The following is a 23,476-nucleotide window of genomic DNA, read 5'->3' on the forward strand; positions in this document are numbered from 1 at the left end:
CAGGGCATCACACCACGGAAGGAAGAGAAACTAACTGTGTGGATTTCTGCGCTGCTGCTGTTTCAAATCACATGCACGGTAACCATTTGACAAGCCACAATGATTTAGTACGTCTCTCTCTCTCTCTCTCTCTTTCTCCGTGTGTGTGTGTGTGTGTGTGTGTGTGTGTGTGTGTGTGTGTGTGTGTGTGTGTGTGTGTGTGTGTGTGTGTGTGTGTGTGTGTGTGTGTGTGTGTGTGTGTGTGTGTGTGTGTGTGTGTGTGTGTGTGTGTGTGTGTGTCCTGAAAGCACATCAATTCATAATGAGCTGCTGAGAAGCTTTTTATAGGACTCACCAACCGCTGGCTGAAAATACATTAACCTTCTGTCTCTGGATCTCTTTCTAAATCCATAGTGGGAGTGTTTTTGTTTTCAGTGAATACCTCAGCATGGCCAATGGGATTGTGTCAGCTGGTAAAACACTGTCTGTGCAGATAACAATCCCCATATCCACCTCCAATGAGCAGCAGGGAGCCTCTTTTCTCCCTCCCCATGTCTTATTCAGCCCTGTTAGTGTGCACTGGTGGTGTTAGTAAGAATATGCCTGGCTCTGGGGGAGCATCCCTGTATGCTGTGGGCTTTGGGATGCGGCCCCAGCAGACAGGCGCATTGACACTAATGGCTTACGTACATCAATGCATCAATATCTGTGTGTTCCAGTTGATACTGTTCTATCTGCCTAACTGGCAAGAACTGTGTGCTTGTGCGTAGGCCTGTTGCTGTGTGTGAAAGGAAGTGACAGTGACAGGTCTTCCACATTTAGAGAACCAAGACAAGTTGTGTCACTGCTGCTTAGTCACCTGCCTCTCTGACCACAGGTCATAGGAGCTGGCATGCGAGGTGTCACATATTAAGCCTGTACTGGCATTTAATAGAAAGAAGTAACCTTATCTTTTATCAGTGTCACTTCCATGTACTAACTGTTATTTTAGTGAAGTCGAACTAACACGTGACCACTGGTGGAATATAACTAGGTACATTTACTCAAGTACTATACGTACAATTTTGCAGTACTTGCATTTCCATTTTGTATACTTCTATTCCATTACATCTCAGAGGTAAATATTGTACTTTCTACTGCACTAAATTTGTCTGACGGCTTTAGTTACTAGTTACTTTGCAGGTTTAGATTATCAATACAATTTTTAAATCAACTAATAGATTATGATATAGTATTATAAGCAACCCAGCAATATATAAAGTTATTGAAATGAGCTCCACCTTTACCAGTTGTAACATTAAAGTGATGAACACATGAATGCATCATTAACTATAATCCACTAATATATTATATATAATCCTGAAATGGGCCATTCTGCATAATTAGTACTTTAAGTATATATTTAATGCTAATACTTGTTATACTTTTACTTAAGTAAACATTTGAATACAGGACTTTTACTTTTTACACTGTGGTATTGCTACTTTTACTTAAGTAAAATGTCCGAGTACTTCTTCCACAACTGCATGTGACACTATTAATGCAGTTGTTCTGATTTCAGTATGTAGGGTAAATGTAAATAAAAAGTATTGTCTGGTTCTGAATGTATGATTCTATACATACAACATTACAGTATGTAGATTTACAAGCACTTGTTTTGGCCCTAAGATTTTCTGTAGCGCATCACCAAAGGAGGACAGACATAAGAGCAAATAAAAAGACAATCCGTATGTTGTTAAAAGTCCTCTGGTGCTTCAGCTGCCTTGTCATTAAAAGGACCCATGTGACGTTCTAACAGCTTGTGCTCATAGTGACATCCTCCTGTGTGGCTTGGCTTCCCTGAGGCCAGACAGAATGAATGGGCCTTCAGTACCTTAATAGAATAACTTCTACAGCATGTTCCCTGAAAGCAATTTGGCGAAAAAAGGACAAAGCTCCAGCCAAGACTATAATACATATATATAGTCAATTTATTTTATTACACTTTATTTAGCAGCACAGCGCATCTGACCTCAATTTGAGCCTCTGAAGGTAAACCCCATTTATATCAAAAAGCACCAGAGGAAAACATGGCCTGCTTGTTTTCCAATACAAATCTACACAACGACATTATATAATTTTCTTTTTTTATTGATAATTCTATGAGGTTCACATAACAAACCACATTTTCTTTAAAAAAATAACATATTTAAACATCTTCACTTTACATCTTAATACATAAAGGTTTTTTCTTTTGCACAGCAAAGATATGACATTTATGTTTCAGACAACATACCAACAAACATTTTGTACATGTAGTCAACATAATACTTAACTGAATTCCACAACAGTGCAAAATAAATGTAAATAAACAGGCTGTTACAGAAGCGCCCTGACAGGAAAATTAAGGATGCCTGTTTAGACCCACTGAACCACTTGGGAAAAGAACACAACGTGCTTTAACAACAGAATGTTTTTGGATCATGATGAGCATCTTTCAATAGAAAAAATGTAATTTTCAAAAGAGAGAGAAAAAAGTTAAGTAAACAAGCTTGAGGATACAACAAATCCTCTTAAATAATAAAAGAGATGGAATTAGTGCCGTGCGTTCTAGGGCGCACTGGGATTTTTGTCGGTTCAACCAGTCATCTCTCAAATGGGCATGTACTTGGTTTTTTCCATTTTTTTCTGTGTTTACACAATCACAAAAAAAATATCATTCAGTAGCCTAATTGTGCGGTAATTGTCCAGAATCCTCTTTTTTTCTGGATCCTTTCAGCTAGTTGTGGAGGCACCAGATTAGACAAACACTCTCCAATAAGGTTGACGACAGAGGAAATGTTTCTTGTGGAGACAACAAAACAGAGGCTCCTAGAAATGCCTAAACTTATTCAGGCAATTTCCTGCACCTTTACCTCCTCAAACCCGTTAGTGAGCGGTGGGGGCTCCTGGTTGCTCTCTATGGAGGACTCACTTCCCGTGCTCTCTCCAGACAGAAGTCTGGTGACTCTGAGGTCAGCTTTTAGTGTCCGCACATCGTTTCCTATGCTCATCTCTCCCAAATCGTTAATAATCTGAGTCAACTCCTGTTTACCGTTGGCAACACAATCATCGTCCGTGTCCAGAATGTCTTCGCACTCAAAGTGCATCGCTTTCTCCTCCTCCTCCTCCCCGACCAAGTCCTCTGTGATGGAGCCCAGTTTGGGCGCGCTCCGGCTGCGCTCCACCGGGGGTTTGTAGTAACACTGTCCGTTCAGCAGCTTCCTGATGGGGACCAATGGGATGGTTTGTTCCCCTATGAGCTGCAGCTGCTGGTGCCTTGCATCGTCCCTCCGTTTTAGCCTTTTGAACTCAGCCAGGGCCGTGGCCGATGTCTGGTACAGCAGCAGCGCCATGGCCTTTGCCTTTTCCGGCTTGGACACCAGCACTGCGTGGCAGCGCAGCATTACGGCCTTGTGCTTCATTTCGTGCCTGTAAACCCAGGCGAAAATCTTGGGTAGCCTCGGGTCCGCGACGCAGTAGGTTATCCGGTGCAGCAAGTACAAGTGTCCCGGCCTCCTCGCCTTGTCGTCCATATGCACCATCCGGATGCCCTGCGAACTGATGGTCAGCCTCATCTTGGTACCGTTCTTGCCCATTTCGCTTTTGCCCCATATTTTGCTCACTGCCACGTCTGTGCAGCCGTCCCCTTTGGACTGGATGGTGGTGGCATTCCCCAGGTAGAGCACCGTGTATGTGGGGTCATCACTGGTGATCTTCACCTTTTTCCTCTTTGACTTGAACATGCTGCCCACCCTGTTGAGTGCGCTCTCGGGGCAGGACTTGGCGAAAGAGGTGAGCACAGAGTAGTTGAGGCTCACCGCATAGCCCTTCTGCTTGGACTGCTTGTCTTCCTCAATCAGGTCGAACTTATTCTTTTTCCAAGGCAGCATTTTATTGCTGTGTCCAGTCAACAGCAACAAAGTCTACTGAGAAAGAAAGAAACACATAAACTTTGTATTAACCTACTACTACTATATCCGTAAAGCGTTTATTTCCCTGTCAGGTCATTTATAAGCTACTCTGTGAGAAATGATCGCAAAGACGCCGTACTTCATCTGTTCATCCTCTGAAGTGCTCTTGTCCATTGCGGTGTCGCCCGTCTCGCCGAAGTTCTGAATGGAGTCTGCTGCTGTAGGACGAGCTTCGCAGATTATATACAGGGAGAAACCATTTGAGACACTGTATGGGGGTGGCTCAACCAAATGAGAATAGACCTGCATTGGTTAGTATCGATTGTGTTCATTGATACAAAAACTCTCACGGCTGCCTGCTGTTTCCAAATAGCTGCAGCATATTTTTATACAGTTATACAGGCTAATAATAATAACTAAAACATAATATTTTCAACATTTAGCAGCATAATATTATTAACATTCCTTTATACAAGGTGTAACTGAAAATGTATATATAGGTTAGTACTATACAGACAAATGGGAGACATAGGCTATAACATATATAGCCTATGTATAACAACATATCTCTACATTTCTATAGGACTATCATAGTGATAGTTTAAGAGGTTAAAACATAAGGAATATAGTTTAAAACAAGTAAAATCACCACTGAGTGCAAAGGAACTGAGTCCCCATATATTTTAGATCAATAACTGTAATTGTAATGCCTTACGCATAATTAGGCAACCGTTTCCACCCCACCAAATAAGGTTTGTTTGAAAAAAAATGTATTGACATCGTCTCTCACATTTTTTTAAAGTTACATTAATAATGAGTCATTTACTATAGGCCTATCTATTAAAACACTGGGACTTTGAGTGTTCTCTCCTGAGATGGAACCACCCCATTCACCATCAACAATCTTTTGTATCGCACTTTTCACGCAATTTTAACAATAAAAACATAGAGCGATCAGAATAACACATTGATCCAACGGTAACTTAAGAAATATAGAAATATAATATAAAGTAGCCAAATAATTACTCTATCAGTGAGTTCATCATTTTGGTTTATTTTGTGAAAGTAATGTAGTCATTCTGATAATGCTGTTTTTTGCTGCCATCTTTTGGTTGACATCAGAAGTGTCTTTTTTCATCTTTTTTTTAATTGTCTTTTTTCATCTTGTGATGATGGAAGATGATTTTCTTATTACTTTGCCCAATATTGACTTGTGAATTGTAATCTACTTTAGTAACATATTCACGAGGATTGTATTTACATGTATTTAATTGTAAACCTGATGGCGAGTAGGCACGGGGAACGAATATTGGTACTTTCCTATTTTCTTCAGGGCACCTTTGATAGTTGCAAACAAGTGGACTGTACCATATGGATATTAAAAAAAAAGAACCATAGCTATGTCACTGGATATGCTTACAATAAAGCAGATATTACCCCAGGTTTTTAGTGGTTAATTATGCAGATGTTGTATGACAATTCGTACTACTTAAATAAAATATATCAATCAATATCTCCAAGTAGTTGAGGTCGATTCGTCCGGATATGACGCTCGAATGGTTTGTCCCACTTCCTGTTTTTACAACCCTAACAACTGTAGTGCACATGGGGCACACTTGCTAGTGACATATAGCGTTATTGCACCCTTCGGATATAATATATTATTTTTTTTGGTGTGTGAAATATCGTATTTTATTACAGAAGTGACAACATCAGAAGTTAGTATGGGTAAGAAGAAAGCAGGCGGAGGAAGCGGGCTGGGCCGAGCTCTGATCAAGGAGAGACTCCAGGCAGGCCGAGGAAACAAGAGAGGCGACTCGTGGGTATGTCATAGCAACAACTAGAGCATAGCTAATTATACCACTGTTCATTATATATTATGAAGTTCAAGTTCACTGTCGGACATTGTTTTAACTGCCACAAAACACGTGGATTTCAGAACAGCTGTCAATAGTTTTGAAACGAGTTGTTGTTTGAGCCAAACTCCCTTAAGAAAGTGTAGCCTAACTCCATCGCTCCTTTGCACATCGGCAACATCAAGCACTTTAATACCTGTTCGTAATAAATAAGCTCCCGTGGTAAATTCGGCATGGAGATAAATTATACAGGAGCGTTGTTTTTGCCTATCAAAAGATTATTGGAACTGGTTTAGGCTATCTACTAACCAACGGTATGTCTTCATGCAAGACAAGTGTGAGCTAACACGCTACAGTTAGAACTGTTTCTGCGAAACACAACAGAGATAAAGTATGTCCTCATGACAGTCATGGTTTATTGTGGATGCTTTTTCTGTAGTACTCACGCTAGACTAATATGTTGTTATTAATGAAGGCCTTATTTGACCCTTTTTCCACATTTGCAGATTCACACCAGTGAGCTGAACGATGGCTATGACTGGGGCCGGCTAAACCTGCAGTCGGTGACAGAACAGAGTTCCATGGATGACTTTCTGGCCACTGCCGAACTGGCGGGAACAGAGTTTGTTGCAGGTATAAGTAATACTTCAATTAGGTCATGTATAGTTCTTGGGTTGTTGTCATGTATATTGCGTCCAAAGATTGTCAATAATCTTTACATATCAAGCATGAATAGGTGTACCCATAGCCCCCATGCGTGCCATTCTCGGACACAGTTGTTGTATGTATACATCATATCAAGCTGAATGCAGATTTAGTAGTTAATTTTTGACTCTAAAACCAAATTCACACTGCTTGCTGCACAGCAAATGTTGGGTTGTATGGAGCTGCAATGTGTCTATACACTCTGTTTCCTGGGTATAAAATGGACTTGCTCATGTCCCTAATAGCCTTGTCATTGAGCACATGAACTGCTAGGTTACAGTGTGCCTCACCCTTGCTGCTTAGAGGTTCATAGATAAATTGTTCCTGTGTTCTGGAGGAAGTTGAAATTTAGGCAGCAGCTTCGAGGGTGTTCGAATATATGTTGTTTTAAATATTATTGTGTTATGCACTGCTCCTTTAATTTCACTCTGAGTATTTTTTGCTTTTGTTTTCTTAGAGAAACTCAATATCAAGTTTGTGCCAGCGGAAGCCAGAGCAGGTTTATTAACAGCTGAGGAGCGAACCAGGCTGAAGAAGCTGCATGAAGACAACAAGCATTTCCTCAGAATTCCTCGGCGGTAATTAGAACAGATCTACATCATTTTAGGAAATTCATGTACTGTATGTTTTGCATTTTTAAATTTTGTTTATATCTCTCTCCCCCAATTTTAAGCCCCCACTGGGACGAAGGCACCAGTCCAGATGCCCTTCAGCAAGCAGAGAAAGACAGCTTCTTGGAGTGGAGACGAGTGCTTGCACAGTGTGTAATATTCTGTAAACTCAATCACCTTTGCTCTTACAAAGATTGTTTCCTTATAAGCAGTAGTGTCATTCTTGCATGTTCACTGTTGAGAAATTGTGTACAAAATTAAGAGCATTTGCAATATTGGTTACATCAGTGCAGGATTATCAGTATCAGCCGTCTAACTGCAAGTGTTACCTCTAAAGGCTAGAAGAAGAACAGAAGTTAATTCTCACCCCATTTGAGAGAAACCTGGAGTTCTGGAGACAACTGTGGAGAGTGATCGAGAGGAGGTGAGAAACGAAAACTGTATACAGCTGTCAGCTCATACATCTTTAATAAGGAATGTGTTTTCCTTATGTAATACTTAAGACAAACCTGTTTTTGTGTTTTCCTGTAGTGATGTTGTCGTGCAAATTGTTGATGCCAGAAATCCTTTGCTGTTCAGATGTCCTGACCTAGTGAGTGCATTTAGCAGGGTTGCTTAAATGGGAAAGGGAAGTTGCGTGCACTGCTGAAGGTGGCTGTAACTGAACTGTGACTACACCTTTCAATGTTTGTAGTGACCTTTATCCCTGCATTAAGATACACATTCTCAGTGCTGGGTTTCTGTCACTGTTTGTTCTCTTGTAGAGTTTTGATTTCCTTCAAGCTTTTATCTTTCATCTGAGATTTTATCCTCAAAGATTTGTTCTTAATGTAGTTATTTATAAATAAGTAAAATAATCAAATTAAATAAAAGGAATAAAACCGCAGGAATACTGTACAAAGGTGAACTGATAATTTGACACATTTCTGTTGTGTGCTGCCAGGAGTTGTACGTAAAGGAAGCGTCGGAGCATAAGGTGAACATGCTGTTGTTAAATAAGGCAGACCTGCTGACCAGGGAGCAGCGGCGGTCCTGGGCCAGATACTTCCAAAAAGAGGGCCTTAGGGCGGTTTTCTGGTCTGCGCTGGCTGAGAGAGACAGACTGGAGGCAGAGGAAAAGGTGAGAAGGTGTACATAACCTCTGAATCATAATGTATGTGTTAATACATTTATTTACATTTCTTGGGAGCAAATACATTTCTTTACCATGGGGAGCTGAATGCTATCAGTTTGTAATTTCAGACTGTTTTGGAGGGAATGCTTGTGAATGTGAGTAAAGACTTCCTGCTGCCTTTTAAACCCAGTATCAAAGTGCCAAACGTCTCCTCTCACAGGGCATGGAAGTGGAGGATCCAGAGTGTGGAGAGAGTGACCCGGAAGAGGAAGGACAGCCAGACAATGACTTGACCCAAAAAGGAGCAGCTGGAGAGGAGGAAGTAAAGGTGGTGGAGGAGAAGGAAGATGAAGAGGGAGAAGAGAGTGGTACAGACGAAGAGCAGCAGGAAAAGATAACCGTAGAGGAGGAGGACTGGTACACCTGCTCAGAAGATGGCGAAGAGGAAGGGGCTGTTGGTTCCTCCAATAAACCCTCCTTCTACAACTCCAGCCGTCTGCTGCATAAGGATGAGCTGCTTGACATGTTTAAGGCTGTTCATAACGGGCCCAGGTGTAAGGAAGGACAACTGACAGTGGGACTGGTGGGGAAAACTTAACACTATACATTCGACTGCAAAATCATGCTTTGATCAAGTCACCCTATGAGTTTTCTGATTGACTATGTGTATGAATTCAACAGGTCGGGTATCCTAATGTGGGAAAAAGTTCCACCATCAACACTATTTTAAGGAACAAGAAGGTGTCCGTTTCAGCCACTCCTGGACACACTAAGCACTTTCAGGTACAGGACTACTCTTCAAACCTCTCAACGTGATTTCAAGTCATTCATTAACCGAAAGCATTGATTTGGTTGCCTTTTCTTGATGTATCACAGACTCTGTATGTGGAGCCAGGCCTGTGCCTCTGTGACTGCCCAGGGCTGGTCATGCCCTCCTTTGTTTCTACCAAAGCTGAGATGATCTGCTCTGGGATCCTGCCCATTGACCAGATGAGAGATCACGTACCTGCAGTCTCCCATATATCCTTTCTGCAGCAGCTTTTTCAGTCTGTGACACAACGGTCTGAAACTGAATCATCCAATCATGGCCGTGTGATCGACTACACCCTTCTGTCGCTAAACCCCAGCATCAGTTGTTGATTTATTTACTGCAATGACTTCAAATAACCTAAATTAATTTTACATTGTTGTGTTGATGTTTAAAATGGTTTACCTAGAATCTTGAATTTGAACATCATGAAGCTCAAAGCCCCTCCAACTTTAAGAATTTCTTGGACCTGGTCCTTAACAGATTTGTCACATATGTCAGCTGATCCCTAGGCATGTGTTAGAAGGCACCTACGGCATCAACATCATCCGACCACGAGAAGATGAAGACCCCGACAGGCCCCCCACGTCTGAGGAGCTGCTGATGGCTTATGGATGTGAGAATACCAGATATTTATTGTAGTTTGCCCACTTCATGTTGGCTTGTTTTCTTAGTTTCTCTTGAATGTGTTCTTTTTGTCTGCTCTGTTTTTGAAAGCATTGTGTAAACTCTGCTTTTAGGTAAGCGCCGCAAAAGTTTATTATTGCCTTTCCATCTATTTCAGACATGAGAGGCTTCATGACGACGCATGGCCAGCCGGATCAGTCCAGATCAGCCCGGTACATCCTGAAGGATTATGTCTGCGTAAGTGCCAGACCCGAGTCAGAACTGAAAAACTAATATAAACTAGTCACTAGTATTTTTGTTGTTGGTTTTGCTTTCTTTTGTATATTATAGATAGATATATTAGACATTTATTGATCCTTTGAAAAATTAATCTTGCACCATACAGCTCATCAGATAGACAGGCAGGCAGGCAGACAGACAGACAGACAGACCATAGACAACAACAGGACCACTAAACTCTCCCTCCCCCCGCACAACAACAATACACAACACCAAATATCTCTACATTATAAAATAGTAAAGTGCAGTATCATTAGCACCAGTGGGCTATCAATAGTAAGGTGCAACATCATCATTGACATTATGTAAGGTTGAGCAGGGGCATAAGGGAAACATCCATTGAGTACCAAATGTGTAGAAAGTTTCCTGTAACACCTGTATCATTGACTAAAGATATAGGATATAAAATATGTGCATACTGAAAAAAACATCCTCTCCCCGACAAACTCTTCATAACAATGTTGACTCCTTACAGGGAAAGCTTCTGTACTGCCATGCTCCTTCTCATATCAATGCTGAAGATTTCCAGCCGCAGCACAACAAGTTCCTGAATAGAGACTCGGACGGCTGGGACCTCTCCTCCTCCTCCTCCACAACAACAAACAAACAGAAAATCCGCAGAATTGAAAATGTAGTTGACAAGAACTTCTTCCATCAGGTACGGTAGATCTTCTGTCCTGTTATTAGTAAGAAAAATGCCTTAGTAGCAGTTATCAGTTGTCATAAAATAAAAAATGGAAACGTTGTTTGATGGGATCTCTGTTTTCAGGAGAATGTGCGGGCGCTCTCTAAGGGAGTTCAGTCGGTCATGGGCTACAAGCCAGGCAGCGGACCCGTCGGCCCCGGAAAACCTGGATCAGAGGCGGTGGTGGGAAAACCCTGGAAAAAACACGGCAACCACAACAAGAAGGAGAAAGTACGCCGTCTTACCAAGCATCTGGAGGCCTGACGATGATCTGAAATCAAAGCATTTTTAATTACAGGTCATTTCAGCAGGAATGGAAAAACCACTCTACTGCAGTTAACATGTGATTCCAAAGGAATTTATGCTGATCAGTATCTGTAGGTAGATGTAGGCCCTTTAATCCTGCGAGTACGGAAAGGTCAGACTGTCTCTATTATTATATTAACAAATGATAATCATGTACAGCTCTGGGTAGAAAATCATATTGGTGCAATGCATTCCATAAACTGGATCACCAGTTGTACACCCGATCTCCCCACAGTGTTCAGAAATGGACTCAACATTCAGAGGATGGGAATTTGATTACACATTGAACAGGACATTTTCAATTTGTATTTTGAAGGTGTTTCAAAAGACACATTACAAAGTCTACATTAACCATATACATTACTGTATGTTTGATACTGCTTTTATCCATATACAGTTGTGATTAATGTTACTAAGATTATACAATAAATTGAATGTTTTTATGTTAGTGCATCCCTCCTTTACTCCATTTCCACAAGGTTATCATTGGTTATTGCTGCACAGTGCAAACTGAAAGAAAAAGAATCTGTGTACTAGCAAACGTTTGGAAAATTCAAATCGCAAATTTAAATAATTATTCATCTACGAGGGCATATGCATTCCTGTAAAGGTTCATCTCTTTAAAGGCTTTATTTGCTGCGGTTTAGAAGTAAAAAAAAGTGTACATTAATCAATTTAATATCATTTAATGAAATTACTCCTGTGAAAAGAATCACCCATAGTGTTTATAACAAAGCTGAATTCACCAAAACTGCAGACAATTGTTTAAAAATAAGAGCTGGGGGCAGCCCTCAAAACCTCTAGATTTGATCTCGAGCTTTGTGTTATGGGGGAATCTAATACCCAGACTAGCATATTGAATTGATTTATTATCAGATCTCAAGGTTGTCGAGCCAATCAAGGAATTGTGTTCATTGATTGCCCAGTGCTTACAGCCAAGAGGCCTTCAAGCCAACAACCGAGGCCACGACCCTTCTAAACAATGAATGAGGAGAGGTCTTTAGAGCCCACTCCCAGGACTGAGTCTTATCAAAGCGTTCTAGCCACCAACTCACCTTTAAAAAAAAATCTGGGAATAAAAGGGTTCTCTCCCGCGCCATGGGTGTAAAACAGTTGAGCAGAACTTCCCTCCATCATCAGTACCACCAGGTCCTGTGTGAGCCTGAACCTCGGGAGGATGCAGCACCTGACATAGGATCCTGATCCTCGGGGTGGGCAGGACCGTGATCCTGATTACTGGATGCCAACGATCGACTTTGATACAGGTTTGACTTATTTTTTTTTTTTTTTTTTTTTAAGAAGGGATGCATTGATTTCAAATTAGCTTTAAAACGTGAGACTTCTAGCCTACAGCTGATGTCCCACAGCATCCAGTATTCCGTAGTGTATCACAGGTGAGCTCCTCCCTAAAATAAGAAGGCGCTTCCATTACGCTCTCGCGCTTCTGGCGGATGAATTGCAGAACAGGTGTTGCACGGATTCGGTTATTTTTCTTTCTAGTACCACGAAATGCAAACAATATATTCGCAATTAACATGGGGGCACGTTCATTGACCCTAGAGGGCCAGACGAGAGGAAATCTCAACATTTTTCTCTACAGTTTGGTTGAATTTTGCGTCGATTCAGTCGCTACCTGTTTCTCACATGGCGCAGACAAACTTTGCGTCCCCATCGGCCTCAGCTTCCTGTCTGCGCTGCTTTTACTGCTGTCGTGCTTTCTGTAAGTAGTTTTTCATACAGTACTTGTTCCAGTAATTTATTGAAAATGATCTTACATTGAACCCGTGTCAACTCTTAAAGGCTCGTTTATCAGAGGTGCACATTTCGGGGAGGGAATCCAGGAGAAACCATCACTTTCCTCTACAGCCTCCTCGGTAACATGTGCAGCACACTTGGAGCCATTCTGTCGAGACAGCTGCATATTCAGGTAGCATACTTTTAATCGTGGCACGTTTTTTAGTTTAATAATAGTTAGAATAACTAACTAATTTCTGCTTCCTCTCTGCAGGTTTTGATGGGTGCTTTTGCTGCTGCTATGGATACTGTCAGTTTTATGGCAGGCTGTTTCCCTGTGCTCCTGTGCTGGAACTCAAAGGCAGGTACGTTTTAGAGTAATGCCAATTCTCAATATTAATGCAAACCTTATCATTCCCAGAAATCGATCAACTGTACAGTGTTCAAACAAAGTGGAGGAAGGCAGCACAGGTGTTTTAGTATTAGCACCTAACTTTAGGCAAAACAGCAAGGAGACTTATCAGAGACGCTCTACAGATAACCAAACCAATGAATAGAGGATGTGTTACAACTGTGCCCAACTGCAAAAACCTCCTTGTGTGTGTGTTCTCCCTCAGAAAGGAGGTTGAGGATGAAGAGGGGGCGGAGGAGGCAGCTACTCCTTGCTGTGTGTGTATTGATGGTGGTTGCAGGAGGTTTTCTGAAGTCCACGGTGACCCAGCCAGCAGACACGCCTCTCAGCGTGAGGAGACTGCTGCATGCCACCCTGCAAGTAAGCACACACACCACCACCGTGGCCAGTTGTAGTCCTTTAATTGTACAGTTCCATGGACAAATGCATTTCCATATAATGTGTTGTGAGTGAAGGGTGGAACGTATTCTGTGCATTTACACTTCACTCACACTTCTGTGTCGTTCCGTAGTTTTAAATACTCCGTGGTTTATATATATATTTCACAACATCTTAAATTTCTGCAGTGTGGATGGGTGTTCATGTTCTTCAACACGGCTTATTTAGACTTAATACCCCGACCTCGTAGTAATGTGTCCGATATAACAACTTAAAACTGTTCTAACAGGACAACACTGAGATCCTGGGTTACATGCTTGGTCTGCTGTCCTGTGTGATCGCCTGTACCTCCAGGTTCCCTGCACTCTGCAGAGTAGTAAGTGACAAACAGTCCATGAGTGTATTGTTGTCAGAGCCACGTATTGCTTTCCCAAAATAGTTCCCAGTGTTAAATTGCTTATAAAGAAATCACATTTGTTTTCTCCCTTTAGTACAGAGGACGGATGCTGACCGGGGCCTACATGTTCTCTGGACTGCTGTGCTCACTGGCTGGTGCACTCTATGCTGCTGCCATACTCCTCTACGGCACTCACTTTGCGTTTCTCTTAAGAGTCATGCCATGGCTGCTGTCAGCAATATGCTGTGTCATCCTGGACCTTCTTGTATTCTTATATAGCAAAGAGTGATTGCATGTTACTTACTCTATCAGGCTCAGGGCCTCACACCAGCTACCAAAGCCTTTAACCAGGGCTTTGACCACAGAACTGGAGGTGATCTGTACACTGTTGATTTCAATGATGTCTTCAATTGCTTGAATGTATGTGAATTGTACTGATTTTCAACCAGGTGTGATCTGTTTACCTTAAATCCAACATCTTCAGATTCTTGTCCTCTATTGGTGCAAGAGAGGGACCAGACAACAGCTTACCACTTTTTCTTTAGACGCAGAGAGCCTTTTAGGTAGCTCGAGCTTCCCCCACGAGGATAACGCTGTCATGAAGAGACAGAGAAAACGGCAAGTTCATTCATCAGCACGAACAAAAGTATGTTTTCATACTTTCTATTTTAGGTCCTATTTGTGTTCTTAAACCCTTGGAATCATACATGAATCCTGATCTTTCGGAGTGAATTTAAGTACAAACTAAGTAATTGTTTTATATTTAACATTGACAATATAGGAATTTTACTTACTCGGTCACTTCACTTATTGATTTATCTGGATGTATCAGCTTAAATGTGCATAAAGTAAAAAGAAGACAGGATGCAGGCATTCCTTTGCATCTGAGTCATTTTCATGAAATGTCTTGTTTTGAACTTCTATTAAACCTTTTCTTCAAAGACAGAAAATGTCCAGAAGATGACTGAGATGGGCCGTTATATGGATGTCAGTGTTCAACCCGCAAAAAAAGTAAGCAAATAATCTGTGGTGGCACAGACTGCATACTCGCTGCATATTTTCTTTACATTAATCAGTGGTCATTCTTGTAGTGGAATATGTATGTATTATTTTTTTTTTTCCTGAAGGAGGTAAAGTTGTCCAAGGAGGATGTGGAGGAGTGGCCTCTCAACAGGACTGTGCAAGTTGACCGTTTCTGCTCTTCAGATGACTCCTGTGACTCTTCACAAGTCAGCTCAGATCTGGAGGTGGGTTGGAGCCCTGTTTAGCCCTGTTGGTGAGCAGCATGACATTTTCTTACAAACTTGAGTGCGCTTACCGATCAGAGCAGATACAGTGAGGAAAATAAGTATTTGAACACCCTGCTATTTTGCAAGTTCTCCCACTTAGAAATCATGGAGGGGTCTGAAATTGTCATCGTAGGTGCATGTCCACTGTGAGAGACATAATCAAAAAAAAAATCCAGAAATTACAATATATGATTTTTTAACTATTTATTTATATGATACAGCTGCAAATAAGTATTTGAACACCTGAGAAAATCAATGTTAATATTTGGTACAGTAGCCTTTGTTTGCAAGTACAGAGGTCAAATGTTTCCTGTAGTTTTTCACCAGGTTTGCACACACTGCAGGAGGGATTTTGGCCCACTCCTCCACACAGATCTTCTCTAGATCAGTCAGGTTTCTGGGCTGTCGCTGAGAAACACGGAGTTTGAGCTCCCTCCAAAGATTCACTATTGGGTTTAGGTCTGGAGACTGGCTAGGCCACGCTTCTTACAGAGCCACTCCTTGGTTATCCTGGCTGTGTGCTTCGGGTCATTGTCATGTTGGAAGACCCAGCCTCGACCCATCTTCAGTGCTCTAACTGAGGGAAGGAGGTTGTTCCCCAAAATCTCGCAATACATGGCCCTGTCCCATGTGCAGAAAAACACCCCCATAGCATGATACTACCACCCCCATGCTTCACAGTAGGGATGGTGTTCTTGGGATGGTACTCATCATTATTCTTCCTCCAAACATGGTTAGTGGAATTATGACTAAAAAGTTCTATTTTGGTCTCATCTGACCACATGACTTTGTCCCATGACTCCTCTGGATCATCCAAATGGTCATTGGCAAACTTAAGACGGGCCTTGACATGTGCTGGTTTAAGCAGGGGACCTTCCATGCCATGCATGATTTCAAACCATGACGTCTTAGTGTATTACCAACAGTAACCTTGGAAACGGTGGTCCCAGCTCTTTTCAGGTCATTGACCAGCTCCTCCCATGTAGTTCTGGGCTGATTTCTCACCTTTCTTAGGATCATTGAGACCCCGCGAGGTGAGATCTTGCATGGAGCCCCAGTCCGAGGGAGATTGACAGTCATGTTTAGCTTCTTCCATTTTCTAATGATTGCTCCAACAGTGGACCTTTATTCACCAAGCTGCTTGGCAATTTCCCCGTAGCCCTTTCCAGCCTTGTGGAGGTGTACAATTTTGTCTCTAGTGTCTTTGGACAGCTCTTTGGTCTTGGCCATGTTAGTAGTTGGATTCTTACTGATTGTATGGGGTGGACAGGTGTCTTTATGCAGCTAACGACCTCAAACAGGTACATCTAATTTAGGATAATAAATGGAGTGGAGGTGGACATTTTAAAAGCAGACTAACCGGTCTTTGAGGGTCAGAATTCTAGCTGATAGACAGGTGTTCAAATACATATTTGCGGCTGTATCATACAAATAAATAGTTAAAAAATCATATATTGTGATTTCTGGATTTCTTTTTTTAGATTATGTCTGTCACAGTGGACATGCACCTATGATGACAATTTCAGACCCCTCCATGATTTCCAAGTGGGAGAACTTGCAAAATAGTAGGGTGTTCAAATACTTATTTTCCTCACTGTATCTAATGGAAATGCTTAATTAATACATTTAAAACAAAAATACTGACACTGTAGTCAGCAACTGCACAACTCATTGTTGCTTTTTATCAACGATCATATTAACCCCTCTGTTTATCTAGGAATAACCTGGAAGTAATATTTTACATTTATTTCATTTCAATCAATACATTGACTCCTCTTAATACCTCAAATATCCACTTCAGTTTTGTGTTGCCTGATTACACTTGTTGAAAATGTTTTGAATATCTGAAACTCAAGTCAGTCAATAATTATGGCTATGAGGTGTACTTCTTATAGTGTGCCACTAGGTGGCGACAGCATGTTGACATAATTGTGTGTTGTGTGATTACTGTGAAAGTATGAATGAATATAACAGGGTTTTTGACTGCTGTTAACTTGTGCTATATTACCTTGTGCGACCTGCTGTGATTGCTTAATTTCTTGCCTTTCCCTGCACAACACCGCACGGCAGCTTATGAAGAGCCATTGTAATTGAACTACTTAAAGGGTTGAAACAACACTATCTGTTCTTCTGTCTACCTACCTCAGGCATCTCTAGATCTGTATACCTCCTGTATAATGGGCTCTCTGTGTGGGATTAGATTAAATGCCTCACAAATTAATTTTAGAATTTATAATGAGCAAATGAAAGTCCATTGCTCAGACAGGTCAGGAGTTTGTGCTGCCTCACACCAAGCTTTGTGCTTTTCACATGTGACTCTGAGGGAAGTAAATCAGACAGTTGTCAGAGGTTCTTGTAAGAAGACAACAGTCAGCATACTCTTGTAGGATTGATGAGTCAAACTCTATAGAGACCCGTGTGTGTTTGTGGGTAAAAGTATATGGAGAGAATATTTGTGAGAAGCAGGGTTTATATTTTAACTGGTGATTTGAACTTAAGTGAAACGTGGCTTCATTCTGCAGTGTACAGTTGTGCCCAGAATTAAATATCGGCTACACAGCAAAAAACAGTCTTGTTTTAGAGAACGGCTCATGTTTAAATGAACTCCTCTCTTTGAAAAGGAATAGTTTGAGTTGCAGGGAGAGTGAAATTACAAGCTTTTTCCTGTTCAGGCACACACAGCCACAAGAGAAACTCCCTAACTGTTGTGCTGTAGAAAGCCAACCTATGGAGGATGTCATTTAATCAGAAACAAAGGCAAATGGTGTGAGCATAAACAATTGCAGCTTGATACCATTCACCAAACAGGAATGAGCAAATTACGTGAATGTCCTTAGTATAGTTGGAGTTAGAGAAGGACTTTTACAACATTTTGTACTATGTGTACAATGTCGTATGTGGTAAAGCATAAAACTCTCTCTGGCTATGTGAAAACTCTTCCTCTTCTACTTAATCAAATTTCAACTCTCGTTGGTAGGTGGAGGCTTTTTTGCCAGAATGCTTCACAAGCTTCCAAATATTCAGTGTTTTGGGGGCAGCACAGATTAGTCTATATAACCAAATCTATTAAACTCCTGATAATAACTGCTAATCTTTTCTGATCAGTACTGAACAAATCACTAGTCTAAAGTCTTTCTAAACATGGGACGACAGCAGGTATTTTCATGAATTGGTCCCTCCCCCCTCTCTGGGACTTTACCCACTGGCGAGTAAGAATTAACAGAAGCTGTTTACTTTGATTGTGATTGTATGGATTGATGGTTTACACAGACGCTGTCAAATGTTTAATCTCTAATACAGTGGTTCCCAACCTGGGGTCCGGGCACCCCCAGGGGGGGCGCGAGTCTTTATGTGGTTTGAGGTTGAGGTAAAAAAAATTGTTTTGCACATGTTAAACAAATGATAATACACTAGAATATATAATGTATACAAAAGTCTGTATGAAAACTATATATTTTGTTGTATCCTCATTTTTCCTGCCGCCACGGCATCACTATTTTATGAATGAAACATGGAGGAGAAACATAACAGTGCTGATAACTGCTCTGTATCAAAAAAGAAAGTAAGGCTCTATCTCGAGAGTTACCTCAACTTTGGTTTCGGGGGCTCAGCTTTTCTTAGACATGAGTAGGGGGGGCGCCAAGGAAAAAAGGTTGGGAACCACTGCTCTAATACACATAACTCCATTTGAGTCCTTTTTGTTTGGTTGCAAAACTTTCCCACTACATTAAACACAGAGGTAACCTACTGTAAAATGCTTCAAAGCAAGCTGAGGACAGAAAGGAAAAAGATCATAGTGCTAGTGAACAATTTTTAGATGGATTTACATATAACGTAACTTTAAATGTCTGCTTTTTACAATATCACCATAATTGCTGATCATGATAAAACCACACAATGTTTTGGAGTGTGCTGCCTGCAAACAGTCTGAACAGCAGTCTGCAGCATTCACTGCAGCCAGCAGCTTGAGTTGTCCATTGTGCTGTGTGTTTCTTGCACATTTCTGCTGAGTGCCGGTTCTTAGTTGAGGTGGAGGTTGGATTGGGGGGGACTGAGGGTTACAGTGAGGGTGGGGATTGTTTGAGATTTGCCTTATGGCCCAATTGTTCTCCTGTAAAGGAGCCTTGATTAAAGACCAGGGTTGGGTCTGTCTGCCTAGGAAGTAATGTGAAATGGTTGCCTTGTCTATAGGGGGCCAGTGTTACCCTCTGCTATTTTGGGAGACGTTTATGGTCTCTTGTGTGATGCCTGCTGTCCAGGACTTAACTCTGTGTATGAGGAAGTCTAAGCCTTTTGCATTCTTGACATGTAGCTGAGTCTCTTACATAACATGAGTCATAAAAAGGTATTTCATTTCAGGATCTCTTAACCAATGTAAAATAGGATAAGGATCAGGGCCTCAGACAAAGTAATGAAAATATTCCTGTGCTCTGGAATTTATCAGGCAAGACAAAGATGTGCTAGATGAAGGGTATTTTCAGTCAGGATACAGTTGAGATTGTGTAAGCAAACTGCAGCCACTATGAGACATCTGTCAATTAAGCAAAACACCCCTAAAAATACCCCTCTTGAGGCCTTAATGTTTTGTTTACAGCATAACATTTTTTAATTCTCCCAAGACAGAATAAGCTAAAATAAATAAATGAATAATTACAGGGATGGTTAAGAAGGTAAGGCATGATGTCTCTCATAAGCGTAGTAAAATATGACATCATTATCCTCTGGCTGTAATTCTGCATAGTAATTTCTTGACCTGTCTGTATTTTCCAGTGGGATTTTGAGGAGGCAAATGCCCGGTGGCGTGACCCAACAGCAAAACAACAGGAGGGGGATGAGTTTCCACATCAGGAGTGGCATACAAATCCCAAACCCTTTAACATCTGCACCTGTGCCATGTTTAGACTCCCACAGAAAACTTTGTCTGGTACAGAAGAGGGTGAAAGCATCTCCTCAGCAAGCTTGGCAAAATAACAGACATGTCATTCTTGTTAGTGATGTGTTACACATCTGGTGCATTAATTTGAAGGGAAATAAAAAGTGTAAAGACTGACCTGTTATCTGTCTTATTTTACTTAAAGTTTAATCAAAGTGTGTGCAATAAACTGCATCTTTCTCCTCACCTCAACAGCGATGAAAAAAGAATGAATGAACATAAAGTGCAAGCACGCTTTAAAAAACAGGTACAGAACAAGATACAAGACGGATACAGACATGCACCAATGAAAAAAATGTAGTGCAATAATAAACTATAAATATGAGTAGGGTAAGTATAAATACAGTTGGTGTAAATAAATGTAAACGAATGTAAAGTGATAAACTGTGTGTGTGCCCTGTATGCTGTCTCGTTGCTGATGAGGCCCACCAGTGTTGTGTGTCTGAGCTTAATAATACGATTGGAGTCCTATTTGGCAGAGCAGTCGTGGGTCATTGTGTGAACAGCAGTGGGCTGAGCACACATCCCTGGGGGGCGCCGGTGCTGATCCCAATGCACACTGTCTGGGAGAGAATGTCCAAGATCCAGTTACAATGGGAGGTGTTCAGGCCCCAGGGGCCCAACTTCCATAGCAGCTTCTGGGGGATAATTGTGTTGAATGCTGAAATGAAATCAATGAACAGCATTCTCACTTGAGTGTTCTTATTACCAGGTGTTACGGCTAGGTGGAGGGCCGAGGAGATGACATTGCCTGTGCACGTGTTGGGGCGATTTGCAAACTGGAGGGGGTCAAGTTAGGTGGGGAGACAGAATTTCTTGTGGTCCAAGACTAGCTTCTCGAAGCACTTCATTGTGATTGGTGTGAGTGCAACAGGGCGGTAGTCATTGAGGCAGGACATTGATTACTTTTTCAGCACTGGGATGCTAGTGGTGGTGACATGAAGGAGTGAAAGCCTGGCTCAGGGAGATGTTGAAGACGTCCATGAGCACATCTGCCAGCTAGTGTGCACGCTCCCACAATGTAAAGGAAGGTTTAAAAAAAAAATACCTCCCCCAATAAGACAATATTGCGACCCCTCCTGCCTTGCAGGGTTATTGGGTCATATCCTGTATTTTGCTAGTCAACCCGGGTTATCAGGGTTGGACTGGGAAAAGGCCCGGCAGAGCAGATAAGCACCAGACTTGATGGCCAGGGCTCCTCTGTCCTCTCCATCATCCCTCCATCTGCCTGCTCTGAGGCTTTAGACGATAATGCTGGAGCAACAGACCAGGGCATTTTTAACTGAAAGAACTTCCTAAAAGCTGATAACAAAACAATAAACAGATTAGAGCAAAGTCATGGAGCACATTTTACTCCTCCCTGTTACATTTCCTCAAATGACATGTCCGTCTGAGACAAATGACTGGGAAACAACTAATGAAGTATAACAAAGCAATTGCTGATATCAGCAGTAGAAATAAATTTAACGTAACACCTTGTTTGGCATGTAAACATGACACCATAGGTTGGGCTGGGAAATAATTCAATAATATTGTTTATTGAATATCATCAACATATCGAAATTAAATGATCTTATCATGTCATTGTTCTATCAGGTACTGTTAATGATTATTTATAAAATGAATGATTTTGAGCAGGCAATTTTAGTTTGTTGCATATGAAGAATTAGGTCTTATTTATTGCTTAACACTGGAAAAGAATGAAGTGCTTTAAATATCTCTGATTATTTTATGTGTTTTATATGCATTCCTCATGTCATAAAATCTTTATTAATATTCTGATAATGTTTTCAACTATATTGTTCAGCCCTACTGATAGTGGAAATACTTTTGATATCTTTAATTCAGTCAGTGCTTCATAAATATTTATTTCTGTTGTGGTATGTGATTAATCAACCCACAATGAAACGCCATGCAGTGCTTCCTGCTGCTTAGGCCAATCTAATGTTACTGATGGAGAGGAATGTATCCCTTGTGTATAGCTTAGTAGAAAGAGTAGAAAGCAACACGCGCCTTGTCTCCTTTGTGGTGTAGGTAATTGATTCCACTGAAGATCCATTTAAAAAAGCAAGTAAAAATTCCTTTTCTTTTTAACATCGCTTAGTAAAGAGGCCTGAAATCTGAGGTGCTGAATATGATCAGTTATTACTCACATTGGCTGTTTAACTGGAGCTCATATTGTAAAATATGTCTCCTGAACTTTACTAGGTGCATTATTTTTGTAGATTTATCTGTTTGGTTGTTGTACAACTGAGAACCGAACTGTTGACCATCTTGGACAAGACCAAAACACAATTTGCTGTTTTTCATCTGTATTTCCAAACAGATCAAATAAACTGAAGAAAAAAAATTATGTGTTTGTACTCTGTTAAAGTCATCTGATGTCATGAGGAGTGCTGAGCTAACATTGCTCCATCTCTGGGCCTCATCTCTGTCCCTTCTGAGACTGGGCCAAAGGAAAACAAGCTGTGTGTCCCATATAAAATGGTGGAATTCTGTTTGCAGAAGTGATGAAGAGCACGGATTAGCACATCTGAAGCAGCAGTGGGGAACGGGCCTTTCTGTTTTTCTTGGCCCGTGCGTCAGTGATCGCTCCACTGCAGAGGACATGTAAGCGCTGGATGATTTGAGCCTGCAGGACATTTTGTTCACCTTGTTCCTAAATAGTTGCAGTAAATGAGTGAAGAATATATCAGGAATTGAAAGCTGAAATGGATAGTTCTTACTGAATAGCTCTGAGTAAAGGATAATATACCAGTGAGAAGATGAGAACTGTGTAAAAATGGGACTGAACTGATTTGATTTGTTTAATTGTTAGTATAATGTAAAGTGTAAAGACCCTGATTGATGTCTCTACGCAAGACTTTGAATTTCTTACAGAAAGTCTGCATTACAAACTGGGAACATGGAATTTAAAACCCTTATTAATCAGGAGCTTTTGGTTGCATTATGGGAAACGATGATCTAGTCTAGGATCTAGAATATCTTGGCCTGTGCAGCTTCAATTTTGAACACTTTTCTTGCAAGTCACAACTTTATGGAGGTTCAATACCAAGTCACTGGAGAGTTTTTTAGATCAATTTTTTATGATTTTTATATTTTTTTAACAGACCAACACAATTGAACAAGAACAAAAACCCTCTCCCACCCCCTACCCTCTGTGGTCTCGAGGAAAACAAAAACAGACAAATAAGCAAAAACAGACATCACACCTTGCCTAGTTGCTTTCCTCTAATCCTTGTGATGCTGAGGTCATTAGGACTGATACTTGTGCTGTTGCATTTTTCCATAGATCTATAGTTGATGATTTGGCTTTGTTAATCCTTGCTGTAGAGAGCTCAAGCATAACTATGTCCAGAAAATACGTCGCCAACCAGTTTTTCATACAAAGCGAGTGGGGGGGAGAGCTATCATTTTCTTGGTTGCGGTTG

General features: G+C 41.1%; 3 protein-coding genes across 9 annotated transcripts; 2 read left to right on the forward strand and 1 right to left on the reverse strand.

The window, feature by feature from the left end:
- Positions 1-2,093: 2,093 nt before the first annotated feature.
- On the reverse strand, positions 2,094-4,138 carry fam43a (family with sequence similarity 43 member A). Of its 2 annotated transcripts, none has more exons than XM_028587838.1 (2): positions 4,051-4,138; positions 2,094-3,926 (listed from the first exon to the last, which is right to left on the reverse strand). In XM_028587838.1, the coding sequence occupies exon 2, from the start codon at positions 3,888-3,890 to the stop codon at positions 2,850-2,852; it is 1,041 nt and encodes a 346-aa protein (XP_028443639.1). In that variant the 5' UTR covers positions 3,891-3,926; positions 4,051-4,138; the 3' UTR covers positions 2,094-2,849. The 2 variants fall into 2 exon arrangements, with proteins under 2 accessions (XP_028443639.1, XP_028443640.1); XM_028587839.1 differs by having other exon boundaries at positions 2,094-3,923; positions 4,051-4,110.
- A 1,247-nt stretch (positions 4,139-5,385) lies between these two features.
- On the forward strand, positions 5,386-11,350 carry lsg1 (large 60S subunit nuclear export GTPase 1). Of its 2 annotated transcripts, XM_028587322.1 has the most exons (15): positions 5,386-5,470; positions 5,613-5,734; positions 6,274-6,400; positions 6,930-7,050; positions 7,146-7,232; positions 7,421-7,507; positions 7,615-7,675; positions 8,027-8,203; positions 8,418-8,780; positions 8,879-8,980; positions 9,074-9,217; positions 9,498-9,621; positions 9,790-9,869; positions 10,387-10,569; positions 10,681-11,350. In XM_028587322.1, exons 2-15 carry the CDS (start codon positions 5,636-5,638, stop codon positions 10,858-10,860), a joined length of 1,935 nt encoding a protein of 644 aa, XP_028443123.1. In that variant the 5' UTR covers positions 5,386-5,470; positions 5,613-5,635; the 3' UTR covers positions 10,861-11,350. The 2 variants fall into 2 exon arrangements, with proteins under 2 accessions (XP_028443123.1, XP_028443122.1); XM_028587321.1 differs by lacking the exon at positions 5,386-5,470 and having other exon boundaries at positions 5,481-5,734.
- A 609-nt stretch (positions 11,351-11,959) lies between these two features.
- On the forward strand, positions 11,960-20,162 carry tmem44 (transmembrane protein 44). 5 transcript variants are annotated; one of them, XM_028587847.1, is made up of 10 exons: positions 11,960-12,167; positions 12,703-12,829; positions 12,911-13,001; positions 13,254-13,408; positions 13,716-13,802; positions 13,918-14,088; positions 14,308-14,469; positions 14,766-14,834; positions 14,951-15,070; positions 19,883-20,162. In XM_028587847.1, exons 2-10 carry the CDS (start codon positions 12,782-12,784, stop codon positions 20,081-20,083), a joined length of 1,104 nt encoding a protein of 367 aa, XP_028443648.1. In that variant the 5' UTR covers positions 11,960-12,167; positions 12,703-12,781; the 3' UTR covers positions 20,084-20,162. The 5 variants fall into 5 exon arrangements, with proteins under 5 accessions (XP_028443648.1, XP_028443646.1, XP_028443647.1 ...); XM_028587845.1 differs by lacking the exon at positions 11,960-12,167 and adding an exon at positions 12,244-12,622; XM_028587846.1 differs by lacking the exon at positions 11,960-12,167 and adding an exon at positions 12,244-12,622 and having other exon boundaries at positions 14,951-15,099; positions 19,883-19,968.
- Positions 20,163-23,476: the final 3,314 nt, after the last annotated feature.

This window comes from Perca flavescens, chromosome 9 (genome assembly GCF_004354835.1).
Source record: "Perca flavescens isolate YP-PL-M2 chromosome 9, PFLA_1.0, whole genome shotgun sequence".
NCBI lineage: Eukaryota > Metazoa > Chordata > Actinopteri > Perciformes > Percidae > Perca > Perca flavescens.